Source organism: Pantherophis guttatus, chromosome 10 (genome assembly GCF_059756535.1).
Source record: "Pantherophis guttatus breed Tessera chromosome 10, ASM5975653v1, whole genome shotgun sequence".
NCBI lineage: Eukaryota > Metazoa > Chordata > Lepidosauria > Squamata > Colubridae > Pantherophis > Pantherophis guttatus.
Window position 1 is genome coordinate 2,797,501 of NC_142072.1, and position 22,344 is coordinate 2,819,844.

General features: G+C 47.9%; 3 protein-coding genes across 4 annotated transcripts in view; 2 read left to right on the forward strand and 1 right to left on the reverse strand.

Annotated features, from left to right (window-relative positions):
- GGN (gametogenetin) overlaps positions 1-3,820 on the forward strand; it is an 8,528-nt gene extending 4,708 nt beyond the window's left edge. For both annotated transcript variants that reach the window (XM_087876547.1, XM_087876546.1), the window contains exons 2-4: positions 1-724; positions 2,213-2,412; positions 3,640-3,820. The exon at positions 1-724 is cut by the window's left edge and continues 1,546 nt beyond it. In XM_087876547.1, the coding sequence (XP_087732673.1) occupies positions 1-724; positions 2,213-2,412; positions 3,640-3,772 (1,057 nt within the window). In that variant the 3' untranslated portion in view covers positions 3,773-3,820. The remainder of the gene's footprint in view (positions 725-2,212; positions 2,413-3,639) is intronic.
- Positions 3,821-5,455: 1,635 nt separating this feature from the next.
- PSMD8 (proteasome 26S subunit, non-ATPase 8) lies at positions 5,456-14,465 on the reverse strand. Its single transcript, XM_034438099.3, has 7 exons — positions 14,132-14,465; positions 11,826-11,898; positions 10,949-11,051; positions 9,385-9,550; positions 8,085-8,185; positions 6,900-7,008; positions 5,456-5,791 (listed from the first exon to the last, which is right to left on the reverse strand). The coding sequence occupies exons 1-7, from the start codon at positions 14,297-14,299 to the stop codon at positions 5,654-5,656; spliced, it is 858 nt and encodes a 285-aa protein (XP_034293990.3). The 5' UTR covers positions 14,300-14,465; the 3' UTR covers positions 5,456-5,653.
- A 20-nt stretch (positions 14,466-14,485) lies between these two features.
- The window catches only part of CATSPERG (catsper channel auxiliary subunit gamma), a 46,997-nt gene continuing 39,138 nt past the window's right edge, over positions 14,486-22,344 (forward strand). The window contains exons 1-4 of the mRNA XM_060693812.2: positions 14,486-14,607; positions 17,749-17,977; positions 19,789-19,842; positions 20,848-20,992. Of these exons, the coding sequence (XP_060549795.2) occupies positions 17,762-17,977; positions 19,789-19,842; positions 20,848-20,992 (415 nt within the window). The 5' untranslated portion in view covers positions 14,486-14,607; positions 17,749-17,761. The remainder of the gene's footprint in view (positions 14,608-17,748; positions 17,978-19,788; positions 19,843-20,847; positions 20,993-22,344) is intronic.

Genomic DNA, 22,344 nt, shown 5'->3' on the forward strand with positions numbered 1-22,344 from the left:
AAAGCTGCCCAAATTTGGCACTGCCGTGTCCCAAGTGGTAGCCTTCTTGAGCAGCGACACCAAATGCGATTGGTTAGTGCACGACGAGAGCGAAATGTTACTGGACGAGGCGCCAGGGGCCGGAGAGGAAGCTGCGGCCAACTGCCTTGACCTGCCCAGCCCTGGGGGCAAAGGGACAGACGTCGGCGATTCCTCCCAACCAGTGACTACCCTCTTGTTGGAACAAGCCATGGGGCCGGAAATCAACGGGAGTCCCCAGAGATCCTGCAGGAAGTCCCAAGATGTGGAAGAGGGGGCCAAGGAAAGGTCCCCAGTTAAGGGCCTCTCGTCCAGCACTGCCCAGCACGCCATCATGCCACTGGTGGACGATCCACCGCCGGTGCAGTTCGTAAGTCCAAGTCAGCCTTCTTCCCAGGAGACCCTGGAGGTTTCTTCCATCTATCTCTGGGCCCCGGCCTGTGCTTTGTTGGAACCCACGGCGGACCCGAAGGTGCCAGCTGCAACCCAGACCAGGCCCAAGGTCCGTAAGCAATGCCTGGCAGCTCCCAAATCGAAGGAGAAACTCAAACCTTCAGGGCAGCAGAAAGGGAAACTGTTGAAGGGGAAAGGAGCAAAGCAATGGCCCCGCACTTTCGGAATGAACTCCCAGCTGCGGTTAGACGGCGTCCCTCCTTTTCCGCCGTTCGAAAAGGTCGCAAGGCCGTTTTATTTCGGGGAGCCTTTGGTGAGTCCAGTTGATTTGGCCAGGCTTGGCTTCCCCTCCCCCTCTATCCAATCCCCCTATCTACCTCTCCTTCTATCAAGAAAGGTTTAGAGATGATCCTTTACTAGTTAACAGAATTGGAAGGGACCTGGGGAGGTCATCTAGTCCAACCCCCTGCTCACGCAGACATGTACTAGGGCGCCGAACTGCCGACCTTCCTGATCGACAAGCTCAGTGTCTTAGCCACTGAGCCACCTAGCCCCTTTCTAGTCTGAAAATATTTGGGACTTACTTGATCCCCGTCCCCCCCAAGGTGATGGACAGGGTGTCACGGATTCCTCCGCGGTATTTGGGGTAGCCCTCCTAGGACACCCTGCAAGGGGGGTGGGGGGAGGGAGACACCAGAGGCATCGTTTCTGCTAACCCCCCCAAGAGGGTTGATTCTCAAGCGTTCAACATCGTTCCTTGCACACTTAAAAGGGAGATTTATTGATTGAATATCGCCCCGCCAATCTCACCTAACCGATTACCCAATTCAAAAGCCATAGCAATGAGAAATAAAAAACAACCACCTGGAGATGAAGAGATTCAGAAGGTTGTGGCTCGGGCACCATTAACGGGCCTTCAAAGTTGGCCTTTTTTTAAAAAAAAAAAACCTGGGCAATTTTTAATAAAAATTAGTAGGCCACATCACGGCTTATAATTCCGTGTGATGCTTCGTAGCGAATCTTCAGGGTTCAACAAAGCATGAAGTTTGCAGCAGGTGGAACCCAATCATGCACCTTTTTTTTAAAAAAAGAAGTTAATGGTTTGAATACTGTACTTTTCGGAGTATAAGACGCACTTTTCTCTCCCCCCCCCCCAAGAGGATGGAAATGTTGGTGCGTCTTATACACCGAATACAGCCATTTTTGGCCTCCCGAAACCCCGCCCGCGTGGAGGCCTGCAGAGGGTTTGGGAGGCCTGCAGAGTGCTCCTGGGGGCTGGGGAGGGCATAAACGCAACGCGTGGGGGGTTTGGGTGGCTGAAAACGGGCCCATTTTTTGCAAAAACACCATTTTTTCCCCCTCCCCAGGCCCCAGGAGCACTTTGCAGGCTTCCCAAACTGTCTGCACGCCCCGTTTTCATGAAAAAACAGCCGTTTTTGGCCTCTCAAACCCTGCACACGTTGCTTTTTTTGTCCTCCCCAGTCTCCAGGAGCACTCTGAAGGCCTCCCAAACCCTCTGCAGGCCCCGGTTTTGCAAAAAAAAAATGGGCCTGTTTTTCACAAAAAACGGGACCTGCAGAGGGTTTGGGAGGCCTGCAGAGTGCTCCTGGTGGCTGGGGAGGACAAAACCATTTTTTTTCGTTTATCTCTTTGAAATCTTGGTGCGCCTTATAGTCCGAAAAATACGGTACTTTCTTAAAACAAGATGGCAGACCTGAAGCTATTACTGAAGGTGTATCTCTTGTTAGCCGCTTGGGACAGGATAGAAACCAGCTCACCTGTAGCTCGTTATTCTGCCCAGGACCGCTCTCTTCCTCTGGACAAGCCCGCCAGCCTCGAGCCAGATGCCTCCTACGCCCAGCCCAGTGCCGACCGAGATCCGGAGGCCGACCGGTCTCGTTCCCACCATTGGCCAGTTTTCCAGGTCACCGATTCGTGTCCCAGGAGATGCTACTGCAGACATCAGGACCAGACGAAGCTACCCAAGAACGTTCTGGCTTGGTGAGCAGGAACTGGGGTGGCCGGACGCTAAGTGGAAAAACACCTAACTCTATGCAGGTGGTCCTCGGCTTACAACAATTCGTCCAGCAACCGTTCAAAGTTACGACGGCCCTGGAAAAAAAAAAAATAACGTACGACCCATTTTTCAGTTAAGACCTTTGCAGCATCCCGGGATCAAAATTCAGACGCTTGGCCTCCGTTTCATACTTATGACCTGTGGTCATGTGATTTTCCTTTGGCGACCTTCTGGCAAGCAAAGTCAATGGGGAAGCCAAGGTTCACTTTAACGAACGGGCGACTCATTTAAACAACCGCAGGGATTCACTTAACAACTGTCTCGCTTAGCAACAAAAAATGGTGGCCTCAGTTGTGGTTGTAAGTTGAGGACCCGCCTCCATAGTGCTTTACAACACTTCTCTCAGCGGTTTACAATGTCAGCCTACTGGCCCCAGCAATCTGGTTCCTCAGTTTACCAATCCTAGAGGGATGGAAGGCCGAGTCAAACTTTGAGCCGGTCAGGATCGAACTCCAGGCAATGGGCAGAGTTAAGATTGCAATACTGCATTCTAACCACTGCGCCACCTCGGCTCTAATATAAATTGCGTTATATGTGCATGGCAAAGATACCGCATTCCTCGGCTTGAGGCGGGCGGGCTCGTGCAGGAGATCCATGACGTAGGGCCAGGATGGGGACCCGAATTTCCGTTGCCAGACAACGGAGCGAGTCACGCCCAATTTTACGACCTTTATGCCATGCTTGTTAGGGGAATCACTTTTGTCAAGCGAATCCCGCGGTGGTTAAGCTGCTTTGGATTGCCCTGTGGACTTGGTCGGAAGCCGAGGATGGCAAGGTTCACCAATGGTGATCATGCGACCTCGAAACAAACACTACGACCGTTGTAAATATAGGGTGGTGGCCATGTGCCCAAAATTAGATCACATGACCTGGGGACGCTGTGATGGTCGTACGTGCTGGGACAAGGTCGTTTTGAAAGCCCTGTCGTAACTTTGAACGGTCCCTAAACGAATGGTTGTAAGGGGAGGACTACCTAAATCAAAGTCTATGCCAACTCCTCCATTTGTTCAGACTCATTTGCCAATACCTTGGCAGGAGTAAGAGGAAGGGCCTCCACCGTTGGGAGGTTGCGCTGCTAAGAGGGCCGAGCTGCCGCGAACCAAGTCGGCTTCTCGTTCTTCACCCTTCGATGTTAAACTCTTCCCATCCAGGCTCAACCCGTCTGCTAACCACCTGACCGAACCTCCCTGGGTCGCTACGGCCATGCTGGCCGTCTCCTTGGTAGCCGGCACCAAGTTCTGCCTGGATTCTTACAAACAGCAACACGTGGCCAACGAGGACTGAACCATTCCTGCTCCAAGTTTCCTGCTCAATAAACCTTGTACACCACCAGCGGGTTTTGCTTGTGAGTTTGCCAGGGTCTCTCCAAGCTTGACCACTTTAAGATTTGTGGGCTTCGACTCCCAGAATTCCCCAGCCAGCATGAAACATTCCTCACCACTGTCTGAACTTCAGGTCTCAGAATTCCCCAGCCAGCATGAAACATTCCTCACCACTATGTCTGGACTTCAGGTCTCAGAATTCCCCAGCCAGCATGAAACATTCCTCACCACTGTCTGAACTTCAGGTCTCAGAATTCCCCAGCCAGCATGAAACATTCCTCACCACTATGTCTGGACTTCAGGTCCCAGAACTCCCCAGCTAGCATTCCTTGCCACTAAGTCTGGACTTTGACTCCCAGAATTCACCAGCCAGCATGAAACATTCCTCACCACTGTCTGAACTTCAGGTCTCAGAATTCCCCAGCCAGCATTCCTCACCACTATGTCTGGACTTCAGATCCCAGAATTCCCCAGCCAGCATGAAACATTCCTCACCACTGTCTGAACTTCAGGTCCCAGAATTCCCCAGCCAGCATGAAACATTCCTCACCACTGTCTGAACTTCAGGTCTCAGAATTCCCCAGCCAGCATTCCTCACCACTATGTCTGGACTTTGACTCCCAGAATTCCCCAGCCAGCATAAAATATTCCTCACCACTGTCTGAACTTCAGGTCCCAGAATTCCCCAGCCAGCAAGGCTCCTTAAAGTTCACAAGCATGCTGGCTGGGGAATTCTGGGAGTTGGAAGTCTGCCTCTCCCCCCCTTAAAGTCGCCAAGGTTGAGAAATGCTGAACTAAGGATACAAAGGGGCAGTGTGGATAGGAGACGCATGTCCATACTACTCTCTGCAACTTTAGGACTACAGTTCCCAGACAGCCTTGCCAGAAGTCACATGACCTGAACAATTCTGAGATTTTAATTCAAGGGGTTTCAGGTTGGAGAAGGCTGGACTGCAATTCCCTTTAGTCTCAATTGATGATGAGGTGTCAAGTTTGTCGCCTCCCAACTGTAGCCATGATTTTTGGCTATGGTGGGCTCACGCATCCCGTTAAACTGGAAGATGGCTTGTCTAATGCAGGTTTATTTTGATATAAACCAGGGGTCTCCAACTTGGTAACTTTTAAGACTTGTGGACTTCGACTCCCAGAATTCCTCAGCTAGCTATGCTGGCTGGGGAATTCTGAGAGTTGAAGTCCCCAAGTTTTAAAATTGCCAAATTTAGAGACCCCTGGTTTATGTAGACTCCAAGCCTAGTGCGTCTTATTTTACAAACTCTAGGGAAGCAAACCTTGGCATAACATAAAGGGTGAATTGGCTTTAAGATAATCATGGTTGTAGGAAAAAACTAGCTAGCATGATCTAATTAAAAAAAAAATTAATTAACAGTTCTTGGGAGAACTATTTAATTCGGTCCTGATCAGACAGCTGAGGAAATCCATTTCTGGTAAAACCAGAGAATCCTGCAGATATTCTGTGACCAGATAATAAATTGGCCCCGACACGTGGAGGTAAAAAGGAAGTTCCGCCCTCCCTGTGGTGGTCAAAAAAGCCCAAGGCCAATCAGCTTCTCTTTCCATGCCCAGAGGACCTCTCTCCACCTGCGGTCAAGGAACAAAAGGACTCCGAATGACACGTTGGACCAGCCTGGCTTATCGGCTTTACTCAAACACACTGACCTCACACCCCACCCCCACCAATGGCTCCCACGTTCCCCGTTTTAAGACAAAAGGCGGCCAGACCGATTGGAACCGGCGCGCGCAGTCACACGCGGACAAGAAAACAAAAAATATCGAGGAAAAAGCCACAGCCCACAGTCCCAGCCTGTCTGCAGCGAGGGCACGTTCAGACGATCATTTCCAACTGCCGAGCGTATTCGATGACTTGCTTGGCCAGCTCTGTGGAGGGGATGGTGGCGTCTTCCGGCTTCTGCTGCTGCCCCGTGAAACAGTAGTGGTTGTTGGAACCCAGGAGCCACCCTCGCTGGGAAAAGAAAAAAAAAGGGGGAGGGAAGGAAAGAGATGCTGCGTGAGTTGAGGGTTGTGTGGATGAGCCCAACAACGCAGCAACTGCAATAAGGTCTCAGGAAAATTCATTGCCCGCTAGGGAGGGAAGGAAGGAGGGAGGGAAGGAAGGAAGAAAGAAAGGAGGGAAGGAAGGAAGGAATCAGGGGAGGGAGGGAGGGAAGGAAGGAAGGCGAAAGAGAAAGAGGGAGGAAGGGAAGGAACGAAGGGAGGGAAGGAGAGAAAGGGAGGGAGGAACGAAGGGAGGGAAGGAAGGAGGAAGAGAAAGGAAGGAGGGAAGGAAGGAAAGGGTTGGCAGGAAAAAGAAAAGGGTTGGCAGGAAGGAAGGAGGAAGGGAGAGAGGAGAGGGAGGGAGGGAGGGAGAGGAAAGAAGGAAGGAACATTTTTTTAAAAAAATTGCAAGATTGTCTATGCACTCTTTTCGATGCTGAGCTGGCCTTAAAAGAGGAAGGGTGGAAGGAAGGAAGGAAAAGGAAAGGGTTGGCAGGCAGGAGAAAGAGAAAAGGATTGGCAGGAAGGAAGGGAAAAAAGAAAGGGAGAGGGAGGGAGGGAAGGAAAGAGGAAGAGAAGAAGGAAGGGAGGGAGGGAGGGAGGGAAGGGAGGGAGGGAAGGAAGGAGGAAGAGAAAGGGAGGGAGGGAGGGTGGGAGGAAGGAAGGAAAGGGTTGGCAGGAAGGCAGGAGAAAGAAAAAGGTTGGCAGGAAGGAAGAAAGGAGGGAGGGAGGGAGGGAGAGAAGGAAGGAAGGAACATTTTTTTTAAAAAAAAATTGCAAGATTGTCTATGCATTCTTTTCGATGCTGAGCTGGCCTTAAAAGAGGAAGGACGGAAGAAAAAGGAAAGGGTTGGCAGGCAGGCCGGAGAAAGAGAAAAGGACTGGCAGGAAGGAAGGCGGAAGAAAGAAAGGGAGAGGGAGGGAAGGAAAGAGGGAGGGAGGGAGGAAGGACGTTCCCCACAGAGGAAGCCAAAGCAGCTCAAGAATCCGTATGGCCGCTTGATCAACTCCAGAAGAACATGGGAACAGTTGGGTGGGAGTCCAACCGACTGGCCCCGTCGCCCTGCCCTTCTCACCTTCTTGGCGTAGTCTGACATCTTTTTGGGGGTGAAGAAGAGCATGCGGGTGGCCTCATTGAGGAGGATCTTCTCATAGGCCTTCTCGATGCAGCTGGCAATTTCGTCCCTGTGAGGGGGGGGGGGGAGAGGAGAAGGTGTGTGTGTGAAGGAGAACCCAGATTAGGGAAAGAAGAGCTCAGGAGGAAGCCCAAGAAAGGCAGGAGGCCTCTCGAGAGACCTCCATGGCCCAAGTGGGGGAAGATGCTGGGCAGAGATTGATGGGGAAGGACTGGACTAGAGTCCTTTTTTTAAATTATTTTATTTATTTATATGCAGCCCTTCTCCGGAGACTCAGGGCGGCTTACAATGCGCTAAGCAATAGCCTTCATCCTTTTTGTATATTTATACAAAGTCAGCTTATTGCCCCCATAATCCAGGTCCTCAATTTACCTACCTTTGAAAGGATGGAAGGCTGAGTCAACCTTGAGCCTGGTGAGATTTGAACTCGCACTAATTGCAGGCAGCTAAGTGCTACATAACAGCACTTAGTCCGCTGCACCACCAAGGCTTGATTTCCTCTGGAAATCAAGGATTTCCAGAGGAAAGAAATTGCAGACTTTCCGGAACCAGGAGCACTAACTCAGGTGACCCTGAGGACACAGGTAAACTTCCAAGTGCTTCAATGACCCTCTAAAACAGTGTTTCTCAACCTTGGCTGCTGGACGATGGGTGGACTTCAATTCTGGGAGTTGAAGTCCACCCATCGTCCAGCGGCCAAGGTTGAGAAACACTGCTCTAAAAGGATGCAAATGACCAGCTGTCTGCAAGGCGTGTAAATCCTTCCCTTCCTCACCATTCGATCAGAGCGGAAGAAGCTTCTTGGATGAGAAGCGAAATGTCCTCAAAGAAAAACAAAAAAACACAGAAAGTCCAGTTGCCTCTTGAAAAAAAGACACATCTGGGGCAACCATGATCTGGATGACTTGAGACTCTCCATAGACTCAAGGACTACCTGTAGTAAGAGCGCCCCCTCTTGTTTTGGAGATAGGCACGATTCAGCCTTGAATTTTAATTTTAATTTTGGCTGTTCACCGCCCTGAGTCCCTTCTGGGAGAAGGGCGGTATACAAATTAAATTAATAATAAATAAATAAATAAAATTCCACCCCCAATGTGTCCTCAAACGGAAAGGAGCAAAACGCACCTGACAGTGTCCAGCAGGATGTCAATGAAAAAGGCGTAACTCTCGGCTGGGATGTTGCCTTTGGCCAGAAAAACTTTGTTGTAACTACCTTCCATCAGGTACTGGAGAGGAGAACAGGTTACGCAATCATCACAACAATAAGGACAACAACAAGCATCCTTGAGATCCGTCTCACAAGTGGAGCGATAACACGGGGTGAAGAGAGGGGGGGAATCTACGCCAACTCGCCGCGGGACAAGAGTTACACGAATATTGAAGAAATGGTGGAAGAGAATCGTTCCAAGAAAAGGTGCGAAAATGAAACGCAATGACAGCAGTTGAAATCATTTGGGGGAAAAAAAGATTTGAAATACTTCATTTGAATTGTCCCACAGCGAGTTGTTCTGAGGTTGAGTTGGCCCCACCAAGTTGTCCCATTCTGGCGGAGAGGGGACATGTCCCGAATATGTATAGGGCTGGGTTTTCCATCTACCTGCTTTGGAGATTTTTGTTGTTATTTTATTGATTAAATCAATTTTGTGGAGCCACCCAAGTCACATACAGGGGGCTCTGTACAACTTACATCTGTTAAAAAATCCATTATGTAGTCGGAAGGGACCTTGGAGGTCTTCTAGTCCACCCCTTTGCTCAAGCAGGAGACCCTCCACCATTTCAGACAAATGGTTATCCAACATCTTCTTAAAAACTTCCAGTGTTGGAACATTCACAACTTCTGGAGGCAAGTTGTTCCACTGGTTGATTGTTCTCACTCTCAGGAAATTTCTCCTTTATTCTAGGTTGCTTCTCTCCTTGCTTCGTTTCCACCCGTTGCTTCTTGTCCTGCCTTCAGGGGCTTTGGAGAATAGCTTGACTCCCTCTTCTTTGGGGCAGCCCCTCAAATATTGGGACACTGCTATCATGTCACCCCTAGTCTAGTCTTTTCTCTAGATGAATTCTGTAGGGACTAATTTCTCTCTAGACCCAATTCCTTCAACCGTTCTTCATACGTTTCTGTCTCCAGGCCCCTAATTATCTTTGTTGCTCTTCTCTGCTGAGAAAACCCTGGGTTTTGGAAAAGCAACAGGGCCAGAGGCATCAGACAAAGAGTGTCTCTCCCATCAAAATACGGTGAGATGAATATTACAGAAATTCAACCCTCTGATCACATCAAGCATCTAAACCTCTGCCTGTCCCAGGTCCTTGGGGAAGGATTCGATAGGTGGATAGAAAAATGCCAAATCTAGCCTAAACATCTGGCTGACTGTGAGACGAATTGTAAATCATCCACAATGAAAAAGATGGGGTGGGAGGGAGCCGTTACCTGCTCGAGAGAGACAGGGTGCTTGATGTAGACGTTGGTCTGGATGTCCTTGGCCGGCAGGCGTTCCAGCTCGGTGTGAAACTCGGCAACACGGTTTTGGGACAGCAGGAAGAGGAGGTTCAAGCCCAGCAGCTGGTGCTTGTAGGCTGATTCGGGCAATTCGTCTCTGAGGTAAGGAGCAAGGAGAAATGGGGAACAGGTCAACAGGGGAGTGGCAAAGGTAAGTAAATTAGCCCTATAAATGCACTACTCCCAACCCAACTGGGGGCATCTCCCTCCCATCCAGCAGTCAAAATCCTCTGCAGCTTGAGGGCTCTTGGGTTGTCTGGAAGAGTTGGGAGCATCATGTTTGTCTCTGCGTAGAACAGTGTTTCTCAAACGTGGGCACTTTCAAGATTTGTGGACTTCAACACCTCTGTTAAAGCTCTCTAGCATGGTGGCTGAGGGATTCTGGGAGTTGAAGTCCACCCGTTTTAAAGCTCTCTACCATGGTGGCTGAGGGATTCTGGGAGTTGAAGTCCACTTTGCTTAAAGCTCTCTAGCATGGTGGCTGAGGGAGTCTGGGAGTTGAAGTCCACCCCTTATAAAAGTTGCCAAGGCTTACTGTGCTCTGATTTACAAAATTCACCCAAGCGCCTGTAGCCATAGAACACACAAAGGTTGGCTAACTATTGTTTAAGCGGGCTGTTGAACACCCCTATCCCCACCCCGAAGTGAAGGCCTGCATGAGTACTCAGGATCATTTTGCTAGGGATAACGTGGAAAAATCAGAAGGAGCAAAATATACCCCCAAAATCTCATTCTGCTTGGCAGCCTAACTACTTCCAATTTCACAAAGTTTGAGCTTCTCCCCTGACTATCAATTTCTCTGTTCTAGAATGGCATCCAATCTTGCTTAAGGTTAGATTTCTATGCTGCTTTTTTGAAGGGACGCAGTGGCTCAGTGGCTAAGACGCTGAGCTTGTCGATCGAAAAGTCGGCAGTTCAGCGGTTCAAATCCCTAGTGCCGCATAACAGGGTGAGCTCCCGTGACTTGTCCCAGCTTCTGCCAACCTAGCAGTTCGAAAAAGCAGGTAAAAAATGCAAGTAGAAAAATAGGGACCCCCTTTGGTGGGAAGGTAGCAGCATTCCGTGCGCCTTTGGCGTTGAGTCATGCCGGCCACATGAGCACGGAGACGTCTTCAGACAGCGCTGGCTCTTTGGCTTTGAAACGGAGATGAGCACCGTCCCCCTAGAGTTGGGAACGACTAGCACATATGTGCAAGGGGAACCTTTACCCTTATGCTGCTACAAAGTGGTGCACCTAATGCTATTTCCTTTACCACAGCAACCCCCAGGGAGATGGGCTGACAGACAGGGACTGGACCAAAGTCCCTCAGCTGGCTTTCAAGCCCAAGGCAAGGCTAGAGCCCCCAGTTCCTAATACAGCAGCTTCACCCCCTCTACTCCCTCTGGAACCCTTGATGGGTTCTTTTTTTGACAGTTTCTAGAGCGTTCCATGGGCTTCTGGGATAGCGCGAGTGAAGACATTCCCTCAAAACTCCCCAAAGGTGAACATATTTACTTGTAATCAAAGTAGTAGCATTTGAGCTGGGCCATGTATCTTTCAAAAGACGGGATGTCTTTCTTCAAGATGCTCCACTGGGCTCCGATTTCTAAAATGTCTCCTTGAAAAGATAAGAAAAGAATGTGCAAGGCATGAACAAAAAAAAAACACGACACAACCGCCAAGGACAGCACAAAAGCACAGGCCCAAACACCAGGGTGGATTTGATTTAAAATCAAAGTTGATTTAAATCCCGATTTAAATTGCTAGTACAAAGGCTTGATTTAAATCAACTCGATTTAATTTTAAATCATTTTTAAAGAGCAACCATCATCTCTGTCCAGCAGCGGCTCCTCCTCTGACGCGCCGTTGACTCACTGATAGCCCCAATATTGCGGAATGCCTCATGCTACATAATGAAGCTCCATTTCATGCGGTTTAAACTAAATTATGAATGCCGCTTAAACAGAAAACTATCTTTAGATAGATCTTTACTCCAAAAGCATTTTATTAAAATAAATTTGATTTAAAAAACTCCAATTTAATTTTTTTTAAAAATCTGTTATTTTTTTTTTTTTAAAAAAACATCGATTTTTAATCCACCCTGCCCAACACAATTGGTCCTTCAGTGGGTAAACCTCGCAACCCTCCAGTCAGGGGGAAGGGGAAGAAGGAGGAGGACAAGGAGGAGAAAGGGAAGGAGGAGGAGGAGGAGGAGGAAAGAAAGTGAAGGGAAAAGATTTTCTGGCTTGGAACGGCAAATTTGTTTTTTGCTCAGCTTGGTGGTTCAGAATTCAGGCTCTAGGGCAGGGGGAACTATAGAATTGCTTCTGAGGCCTCTTCCAAAATGAGAAGGTATCCCGTCCAGCTACATGCCTGCTTGAATAGTACTCACTTGCCAAAATAAGCTGCTGTTTAGTCAATTTCGTGCCGGTGGTGGGCAGGAAGTTCAGTTCAAGCAGAGCCAACTGAAAGGCAAGAGGAAAGGAGGAGAAATGACAGACAAGCCACGGTGCATTACAATCTATAACCCCATCAATGCCATACATCGATACCCCTGCCGCAGAGGTGAGGAACTGTGGGCCTTTTAGGACTTGTGGACTTCAACTCCCAGGATTCCTGGACCAGCCATGATGACATTCCTAAGGCATTCCTAATGCATGCTGGCTCAGGAATTCTGGGGGTTGAAGTCTACAAAGCCATGTTAAGTGAACCTGGCTTGCTCATTGGCTTTGGCCACTGAAATTCACCAAGGGTGATCACGTGACCTTGGGACACAGCGACGGTCATAAATATGAGCCTGTTGCTAAGTACGCGAATTTCGATCACCTGATTATGGGGAGGCTACAAAAGTCTTATGAAAAATGGCCACAGGTCACTTTTTTTCGGTGCCGTTGTAACTTTGGTCACTCAATGAACGGTTGTAAGTCGAGGACTACCTGTACCAACCAACAAATAAATAAAGGGAAGGAAAGCAGAACCACTGACAGCTGTCAGAAACCCGAGCCTCTAATTTCAGGGGCAATCTACCCTTGTCGATAAAATGATGGAAAAGGTGGGTCTGTGAAACTGCTTTAGCAACCAGGCATGAAACATTGGGCTGGAGGGAGCAGTCCTTTCTCTTTGGAGCATGTGACTCAACAGAGACATTAATACAGGAAAAAACACCCAGCTGATTCATTCGCCTCCTCCTTCCCCATCATGAAACGTCATTCATGTTTGTTTGTGTATTACTACGTCTTTTTTTTTTTTTTAATTTGATTTATATGCCGCCCTTCTCCGGAGACTCAGGGCGGCTTACAATGCGCTAAGCAATAGCCTTCATACTTTTGTATATTTATACAAAGTCAGCTTATTGCCCCCACAACTGGGTCCTCAATTTACCTACCTTAGAAAGGATGGAAGGCTGAGTCAACCTTGAGCCTTGGCGAGATTCGAACCTGCAGTAATTGCAGGCAGCTGGTCTTAATAACAGGGGGCTTTAGACCACTGTACTACCAAGGCTCTAACACGCTGCCTCATTTTCAGGGATTCTGAACCCCTTTCCGGTATGAATTCCAAGATCCAAAAGAAAATTCAGTTTAATAATAAAAGGGTTATTCACTCTTTGGGGTAGCCTTCCCGGAACTGTGTTTTTAGGGCTCTGTAAATGCCTTTTCCTTTTCGGTGGAGGCCCCCTGAGGTTTCCACCATTTTGGCCACTACTGTAGTCCTCAACTTACAACAGTTCACTTAGTGACCATTCGAAGTTTACAACAGCACTGCAAAAAGGGACTTACGACCGTTTTTCACACTTAACAACCGTTGCAGTGCCCACCCCCCTCCCCCACGGTCCCAAATCGAGAGGTTGGGCAACTATTTAATTTTAACTATTTTCTATTTAATTGGGCCAAACTATGTTATAATAATAATTTTAATTAGCAATTTTGTGATGTTTGTGTATCTATATTTTTCTTGACTGTACACCGCCTTGAGTCCTACGGGAGAAAGGCGGTATAGAAATATAATAAATAAATAAACTGATTCACCTTTATGACGGTTGTTCCACTGTCCCGAGGGTCACTTGAGTCTCCCTTTTGCGACCTTCTGACCAGCAAACTCCATGGGGGAAGAGGAGGGGGGGGGGAAGCCGGATTCCCTTAACCACCAGCTTTCCAACTCAACATCGTCCGTGCTTCACTTAACGACGGTGGGAAGGTCGTAAAGCGGGGCAAAGCTCATTTAATACATTAAATGACCCTTAGCCACAGAAATGCTGGGCTCCGTGGCGGCTGTATGTCGAGGACTCCCTGTAGATGCAGCCTATCTATCCCCTACAGCAGTGTTTCTCAACCTTGGAAGCTTGAAGATGGGTGGACTTCAACTCCCAGAATCCCCCAGCCAGCGTTGCTGGCTGGGGGATTCTGGGAGTTGAAGTCCACCCATCTTCAAGCTACCAAGGTTGAGAAACCCTGCCTTACAGCCACCGGGGAAGGAGGAAAAGGGGGCCGCCTTCTTCCAAAGCTTCCATATCCCCGGATTTCTCGTCTTCTCCCCCGCTCAGCTTTTTTTTTTCCCCTCCAGGAGCGAGTTCTATTCTTTCCCTCGTTTTGTCCGTTTCTAGTCCCCCCCCAAGGCGGGAGTTTCAACCCACTTCCCAAGTTCCCCCCTCCTCCCACGGCGGTTTCTAGTCCCCCCCCTCCCCGTTTCCCCTTTTTTCACCTTCAGGCGGCCCAGCAAATCGCCGCATTTGCTCAAGCTGAGGTTCTTGCGGTTCCACTCGGCCCGCAGCTGCTCGTACATGCCCGCCGCTTCCTTCAGACCCGCCGCGTCCGCCCCGTTCAGCACCGGCCCGCCGGCCGCCGCCATCATGGCCACCGCCGAAGCCATGAATCTGCACCCGGCGGGACCGTCGCGAAAACTCCACACGACACCGCGCTTGACGGCCACGGCCGTCAATCGAGCGTCTCCCTGGGCAACCGGCTCGCGCTTTCCCACCCCCCACCCCCGATTGGCTGGAGGAATGTTTGTGGGGAGGTGTTTGGCGCATGCGCCGAGCGTTATTGCAACCGCTCGCGCCGGTTGAGGGGAGTTTTGAGGAGGCGGGTTAGAAACGGCGTTTCGGTCCGGTGCTTGTTTGTGGGGGGCGGGGAAGGCGGGCCAGCCCCCCACCCTTCCCTAAAAGCGTGGCAGCGGAGGTGACTTTGGGCGCGATACGACGTCGAATGAGCGGGGTCTCTTTTTATTTCAGCGGGCGAGTGATGTCGGGGACGGTTGGTGACGTCACTGGACCCCCCCGCGGTGACGTCAGAGCGCCAGCTCCTGCGGTTTCTGAGCTGCACCAGCGTTGGGGGACCGCTGGATGGCAGTAGAGAGAATTTTTTCCCCTTTTTACGCCCTCTAGTGGTTTTGCAGCCTGGATGTGGAAACTCCACTGTGGCAGTATTAAGTATGGGTAGTCCTCGACTTACGACCACAATGATCACCCCCCCCACCCCCAAGTTTCTGTTGTTAAAAGTGAGATGTCTCTTAAGTCAGTTTTGCCCTAGTTTACGACCTTTCTTGCAGGGGTGAAATCCAGCAGGTTCTGACAGGTTCTGGAGAACCGGTAGCGGAAATTTTGAGCAGTTCGGAGAATCAGCAAATACCACCTCTGGCTGGCCCCAGAGTGGGGTGGGAATGGAGATTTTGCAATATCCTTCCCCCAGGAGTGGGGTGGGAATGGAGATTTTGCAGCATCCTTCCCCTGCCATGCCCACCAAGCCAAGCCCACAGTAAAAAAATTTGGATTTCACCACTGCTTTCTTGCCATGGTTGTTAAAAGGAATCACTGCAGTGGATAAGCTAGTAACCTAGTGGTTAAGTGAACCTGGCTTCCCCATTGACTCTGCTTGTCGGAAAGTCACGAAAGGGGATCACACAGCAATGGTCATAAGTGTGAACCAGTTGCACAGCCTTCAATGCTTTCATTCAAGCGTCAGATGCCGTCAAGCTGTTCAGTCAATCACTGCAGCTTGTAAGCTAGTGACCGTGGTTGTTAAGTGGATTCCCTGTCGATTTCGCTGGTCGGAAGGTCGCAAAAGGAGGATCGCGTAAGCCCGGAACACTGCGACCGTCATAAATACGAGCCAGTTGCCAAACCCCCTGAATTTTGATTGGGGGATGTTGCAGCGGTTGTAAGCGGTTGACAAAGGGTCAAAGATCCATTTTTTTTCACTGCCGTTGTAACTTCGAAGGGCCGCTAATTGAACTGTCGTAATTGAGGACTACCTGTATGTCTTCAGTATAAACTTTCTCAAAGCAGTTCGTAGGCAAAACCAAACCAAATGGGGAAAAAGTGTAATTGTATAGAGTAGCAGTGGTCATAGATGTTCATCCAGAATCCAGATGCTGGAAGTGTGAATCAAAATATACAAATTAAAAAAAGTGATGATAAAAGTTGCCCCTCCCCAATTTAAGTCAGGAGTCCCATAGGAGGCTGATTCAGAACAACAGTGCTCATTGTAAGTTATTATTGTGACCCAGGCCCAAGTAGGTATTATCAGACGCAATCAATTCGAAACAAACAAACAAACTTTATTAGAACAGCTGAGAATTAACTCATTCTCAGCGTAGTCCAAACTAATTCAAAACAAATTTTTCATAACACAATTCTTCAGCCTTATCACCAACCTTGGTCTAATTAGGCAACCTGCCAAAGGCTTTTCTTGGCAAAAGTTCAGAAGCAGAAGACGCCGACAAGAAATAAATGCAGCAAGACAAGAAACAAATCTATCAACGTCGTTTTCTGACAAAGAGCCCAAGAGCTTTCTGGGAGGGGCCAATCATCTGGCCTTACTCCAGAGTCGTCCTTTTTGCTTCAGCTGCTCTTGCCTTCTGGCAGCTCTTCTCATGCATGCACTAGGAACAGGCTCCTCCTGTTCCTCTGCCTCTCTGCTGTCAGCCTCTGGAGGCTCCGAAGTCTGCATATCACTCCCAGATGGCCCTGGCCCCATCTCTGCCTCCAATGCAGAGCTCTCATCCGGGCCTTTCCCAGCCTCCAGGACTGGCCCATGTTCTTCCTCAGTCTCATTGCTGTCCGACTCTGCTGCCAGCTCTGCAAGCTGCTGGCAGACCACAGCAGTTATCTCCTTGCTCTGGGATTGTAAAAAGACAAGAGTAGGAAGGGTTGAGACGGTGGACAGAAGATAGAATAACAGAATTGGAAGGGATCTCGGAGGTCTTCTAGTCCAGCCCCCTGCTCAAACAGGAGACTCTAACCATTCTGGACAAATGGCTGTCTAGTCTCTTTTTAAAAACCTATTATGGCAAGGACTGCCAGGAATCTCCAGATTGTAGTCTCGGAAAAGAAAACAGAGAAAGCTCCCATGGATTATATTTTCAGTGTTATTTAAGAATTAGGGTTCATGGAAGGTTTAAACATATACGTACGGTATATATCCGTATCCATATCCATACACACGCACACATATTTTTTTCTTTTTACGACCCTGTAATCCCTTTTAACAGGGTGGAGTTGTAATGACTGAATGGAGCTGAGCATTTATTGGCTGGATGCCCTTCCTGACACCTACACAGAGTTCACAGCAGATATTTTCTCTTTGCCGCAAACTGCATAGGCATCAGGAAGGGCATATATACATATATACATGACTGAAAGTTGCAGTTATGCAATGTCATTACATATACACACAGGCATACACACACACACACACACCACTTATTATTTTTACAAATGGCTCAACGTGATGAACATACCCAATACTTCCAATTTCTCCACAACAACAGCAACCCTGTGAAATGGATTGTGTTGAGAGTGAGGGACTGGCCCAAAGTCACCCAGCTGGCTTTCTTGCCTAAGGCAGGACTTGAACTCGTCATCTCCCGCTTTCTGACCTGGTGCCTTAATCACTAAACCAAACTGGTTCTACCCTCGATCCCCTCAGCATCACTCTTGAAGTCCATGCTCAGTGTAATCAAATGTGGAGCAAGCTGGCCATAATGTTGATAATTTAATTTCCTGTTTATTGTAACATTTTTGAAAGGGATTATTGCAATGAGAGTTGGAACGCCAGGTTTGCTCGCTTTCTGCTAGGTTTCATAGCACATAAGCGACGCTTGAGCAGGGTCTGTCCGCTGGATTTTCTGGGATGCTCCTCTCCTCTCCCCTCCCCTCCCTTCTCCTCCCCTCCCTTCTCCTTCTCCCCTCCCCTCCTCTGTCTTTTCCTCTCCTCTCCTCTCCTCCTTTTTCCTTTTCTCCTCCCCTTCCCTCCTCTCTCTTCTCCTTCTCTCCTCCCCTCCCCTCCCCTCCCCATCTCATCTTATCTTCTCTTTTGCAGGGAAGTGCCCAAGATGTGGAAATCTTTTCTGCCCAACCTACTTTGTCTCCTCCTCCAATTGAAGCTTTGCCTCTCGCTGAGACAATGCAAATGGGCTGCGTCACTCAGTGAAACTAAGAATGTCGAAGGATACATAACCAGCTACATCCACCAGGAAGAAATTCGCAGTGTGGTCGAGAGCTTTAAGGATCTCAAAGATTCACCTGTAGATCCCAATGACAGAGATGCAGTGAGTACCTCTTACCTCTGAGTCTATGAGAGACAGGAGAGCAGAAAGACCATTTTGTTTCTAGATCCTGCAAGGATCCTGAGTAAAGTATGGAAGACTCAAGATAGACAAATGGATTTTCTTTTATATAACATATGGGTAGACCTCAATTTATAACTGCAGCTGGGACCAGAATATCCATTGCTAAGCAAGGCGGTTGGAAAGTGACTTGCGTCTGATTTTATCTATCTACCGTATTTTTCAGAGTATAAGACGCACCTTTCCCCCCCTAAAAGGGGGTGAAAATTTAGGTGCGTCTTATACACCGAATATAGCCCCGCCCACCCACTGGCCCCCACCCTTTGGCTTTTGCCTCCCAGCAGTTACCTCCTTGTAGCAAGCAGCAAGAAGAAACAGCTCCTTTCAGCTGAATCACAGCCTAATTAGCACAAGTTGATAAGATCCGCCTCCCGACTCTCAGCTGATTTGCTCTCAGCTGTTTTGCGCAAGGCTCTGCTGCTTGCTGCAAGGAGGTAAATTGCTGGAGCAGATTTTTTTTCCTTATGCTAATCAAGCTATGCTGAAAACGAAAATGAAAATAAAGCAGGCTGTTTGCTGTTTGCTGCAACGAGGCAAAATTGCTCAGAGGCAGAGGGAGATTTCTTTTTCTTCTTTTCCTCACCAAAAAAGGTAGGTGCGTCTTATACTCCGGTGTGTCTTATACTCCAAAAAATACGGTATTTGTCTGTCTGTCTGTCTATCTAATCTGTCATATATCTACCTTCTATATCTTCTATCTACTATCTACCTATCTATATCTTTATCTATCTATCTATCTATCTATCTATCTATCTATCTTATCTATCTACTATGTATCTTCTACCTACCTACCTATATCTTCTATCTATATCTATCTTCTATCTATCTTCTATCTTTCTATCGTATCTTTCTTCTATCTACTATCTTCTACCTATCTACCTACCTACCTATATCTATATCTTCTATCAATCTACCTACCTACCTACCTACCTTCTATCTATCTATCTTTTATCTACCCTGTTTCCCTGATAATAAGCCCAATCAAGCTTTTGAGCACATGCGCTAAAATAAGCCTCCCCCTCCGAAAATAAGCCCTCCCTGAAAATATTTAAATGCAGAGCTGAAAATCAGGTAAGATGGCAAGAGGAGCCCCATCTTGCTCCACGCGCCCCAAAATAATAAGACCTCCCTGAAAATGAGGCCAAGCGCTTATTTCGGGGTTCAAAAAAATATAAGGGTCTTATTTTCGGAGAAACATGATATATCTACTATCTATTCTCTATCTTCTATCTACCTACCTACCTATATCTATATCTATATCTATATCTATATATTGTCTGTCTGTCTGTCTGTCTATCTATAATCTATCTGCTGTCTATCTTATATCTATATCTTCTATCTACTATCTATCTTCTACCTACCTACCTAGCTATATGTTCTGTCTGTCTGTCTGTCTATCTATCTATCTATCTTATATCTATCATAGCTATCTTCTATCTATATCTTCTATCTACCTACTTACCTACCTATATATATATATATCTTCTATCTGCCTGCCTGCCTGCCTGCCTGCCTGCCTATCTATCTATCTATCTATCTATCTATCTATCTATCTATCTATCTATCTATCTATCTGGCTTTGAATTTAGCCAGTGCAGTAATCATCAAAGTTTGGAGATGTAGAAGATAATAACAACTCTCACTTGCCTTATGGGAGAAAAAGAAGCACTGTGTGTGATGTCCTATAAAAAGAAAAGATTTTCTAAAATAATTTCTGTTTTTTTTTTTTAAAGCGTTACTATGGATTTCCATATTTCCTGAAAATATATCTACTTTGCCTCTATCGGGTAAGGATGAAATGCATGCGTAATTGGTAAGGGTTCCTTGATCGAGAGGAGGAGAGGAATGAGGTTTGGAAGGGCCCTGCTTTAGTCAATCGGAATAGAGCTGGAAGGGACCTTGGAGGTCTTCTAGACGAACCCACTGCTCAAGCAGGAGTCCAATACAATTTGAAACGAGCGACTGTCCAGTCTATTCCTAAAAACCTCCAATGACAAAGCACCCACAACTTCCGAAGGCAAGCTATTCCACCGGTTAATTGTTATTTGCTTTAGTTATTTATTAAGAAAAGTGACACACTTTGGTTGGGGGGGTGGGGAAGGCTAGGCGGGGTTACACCTCTCCTGTGCGATTTGCATTGGTTGCCGGTCACCCTCCGGGTGAGATTCAAGGTGCTGGCGATTACCTATAAAGCCCTTCATGGCTTAGGCCCAGGATATCTGTCGGACCATCTGCAACCAACAACAGCTCCCCATCGCCCGGTGCGTTCTCACAGGGAGGGACTACTCAGGGTGCCGTCGGCCAGACAATGTCAGCTGACGACCCCCAGAAGTAGAGCTTTCTCTGTGGGAGCTCCCACCCTTTGGAATCAACTCCCCCTGGGGCTCCGGTTGGCCCCTGACCTTCGCACCTTCCGCCGTGAACTAAAAACATGACTGTTCAAATTGCCCAGCCTGGACTGATGGGGTTTGGATTATTTTAATATGTTTAATATGTGTTTAATATCTATTTTAACATGTTTTATCTGGTTTGATTTTTAATTGTTGTGAGCCGCCCTGAGTCCTATGGAGATAGGGCGGCATACAAATCAAATAAATAAATAAATTAATAATAATAATAATAATAATAATAATAATAATAATAATAATAATAATAATAATAGAATTATTATTATTAGTTCAATGTGTTAGTTGCCTATCTCACTGCGAGGGCTACTTTTGGATGCCCTTATAGATAATAATTAAAAAAAAAGAAAAGGACCGCTGGTGAGAAACTCTCTGTCCTCTTTGCAGAAAGTACCGGTAGCTAACCGGGTGGGCCATTACAGCGGACTGAATCCAATCGTGAGGGTCTCTTTCAGGGAACCCGTCAATCCCGTGCGCCAGAAACAAGAACGTTTACAGATCGAAATGAAGGCTGCCCCATACCGGATGAATGGTGGGTTTGTGGCAAGGAACATTTCGGCATCATTGTAGAAGCCGGTGAGGCTGGAGCAGTGGAAAGGGTCTTCACCAGGGGTGGGATTCAACTGGTTCGGACCAATTCGGGCAAACTGGTAATTATGGCCAGCGGCTGGACCTGCTCACCCGCCCCAGCGCTTTCCCATCTGATACAGTCGCCGTGTTTTTGATGCAGCGCGCATGTGTGCAAGGCATGTGCACGAGCGAAGCTATCCATCCCGTCCTAGACAATCGCCGTGTTTTTGACGCAGCGCGCATGGCGTGCACGCTCACATTTTTGATTCTGGGCGAACCTGTTATTAAATTATGTGAAGCCCACCTGTGGTCTTCCTTCCTGCCCATCTGCTGGGTGCTGCTTATGGCCTTTGAAAAACAGAAAGACATGTTTGATCCAGTTTTGGCACCCTAAATCTTTCTTTTCCAGTTCCAGTCGCCTAGGCACAAACTGAATTAGAATCTAAACTGACAGAATCTAAACTGAGAGCAAACAGCACTCCTTCCGGCACAGATGATGTAACCTAGTAAGGGCAATAAAATGTCTGCAAGGAAAGAAGCTCAGAAAGCACCAAGGACCCTACAGCCCCCCCCTCCTCCTCCTCCTCCTCCTTTCTGCAAATCTCATTCCCTTCTAGTCCTGATGATGTTACCCATTTAGGGTAATGAAACGTCCACAAGAAAACAAGTCAGCTCAGAGAGCACCAAGGACCCCCTCAACCAGTCTTCTACTTTGTGTACAGGTAGTCTTCGACTTACGACCAGAACCTGGGAACAGAATTTCCATTGCTAAGCAAGGCAGTTATTCAGCAAGTTGTGCCCAATCTTACGACCTTTTTCCCCGCCATGGTCGTTAAGCGTCTCGCTGCAGTTCTTAAATGAATCAAGCAGCTGTTAAGCCAATCCGTAGGCTTCCTCCCCCTAGACTTTGCTCATCAGAAGCAGCTGGGAGCTGGTCACAAATGGGTATCACCTAACCCCAAGATGCCAAAACTGTCATCAATACAGGCTGGGTACCAAGCACCCGAATTTTGATCCCGTGACTGCGGAAATGCTGCCTTGATTCTAAGTGCAAGGCCCGGTTGGAAGTCTTTTTATTTTCCAGTGCTGTTGTAACTTCGAATGGTCCCTAAATGAATGGCTGTAATTCAAGAACTACCTGTACCATCCAGAATTAAAGCCAAGGGGTGACTTCACTTGGCATGCCACCTCTGCCTGCCCATGTACAGGTAGCCCTCAACTTATAGCCACGGTTAAGCCCAAAGCCTCTGTCACTAAGTGAAGCATTGGTTTGCCTCGTTTTACGTCCTTTCTCGCCCACGGTTGGGAAAGGGA

Excerpts from the sequence above, each read along its gene's own strand:
- PSMD8 (XM_034438099.3), bottom strand. The coding sequence starts at position 14,299 with ATGGCTTCGGCGGTGGCCATGATGGCGGCGGCCGGCGGGCCGGTGCTG. Across the intron at positions 11,899-14,131 it reads ATTTGCTGGGCCGCCTGAAG|TTGGCTCTGCTTGAACTGAA; the intron begins GTGAAAAAAGGG and ends CTTGCCTTTCAG. Across the intron at positions 5,792-6,899 it reads TGTCAGACTACGCCAAGAAG|CGAGGGTGGCTCCTGGGTTC; the intron begins GTGAGAAGGGCA and ends TTCTTTTCCCAG.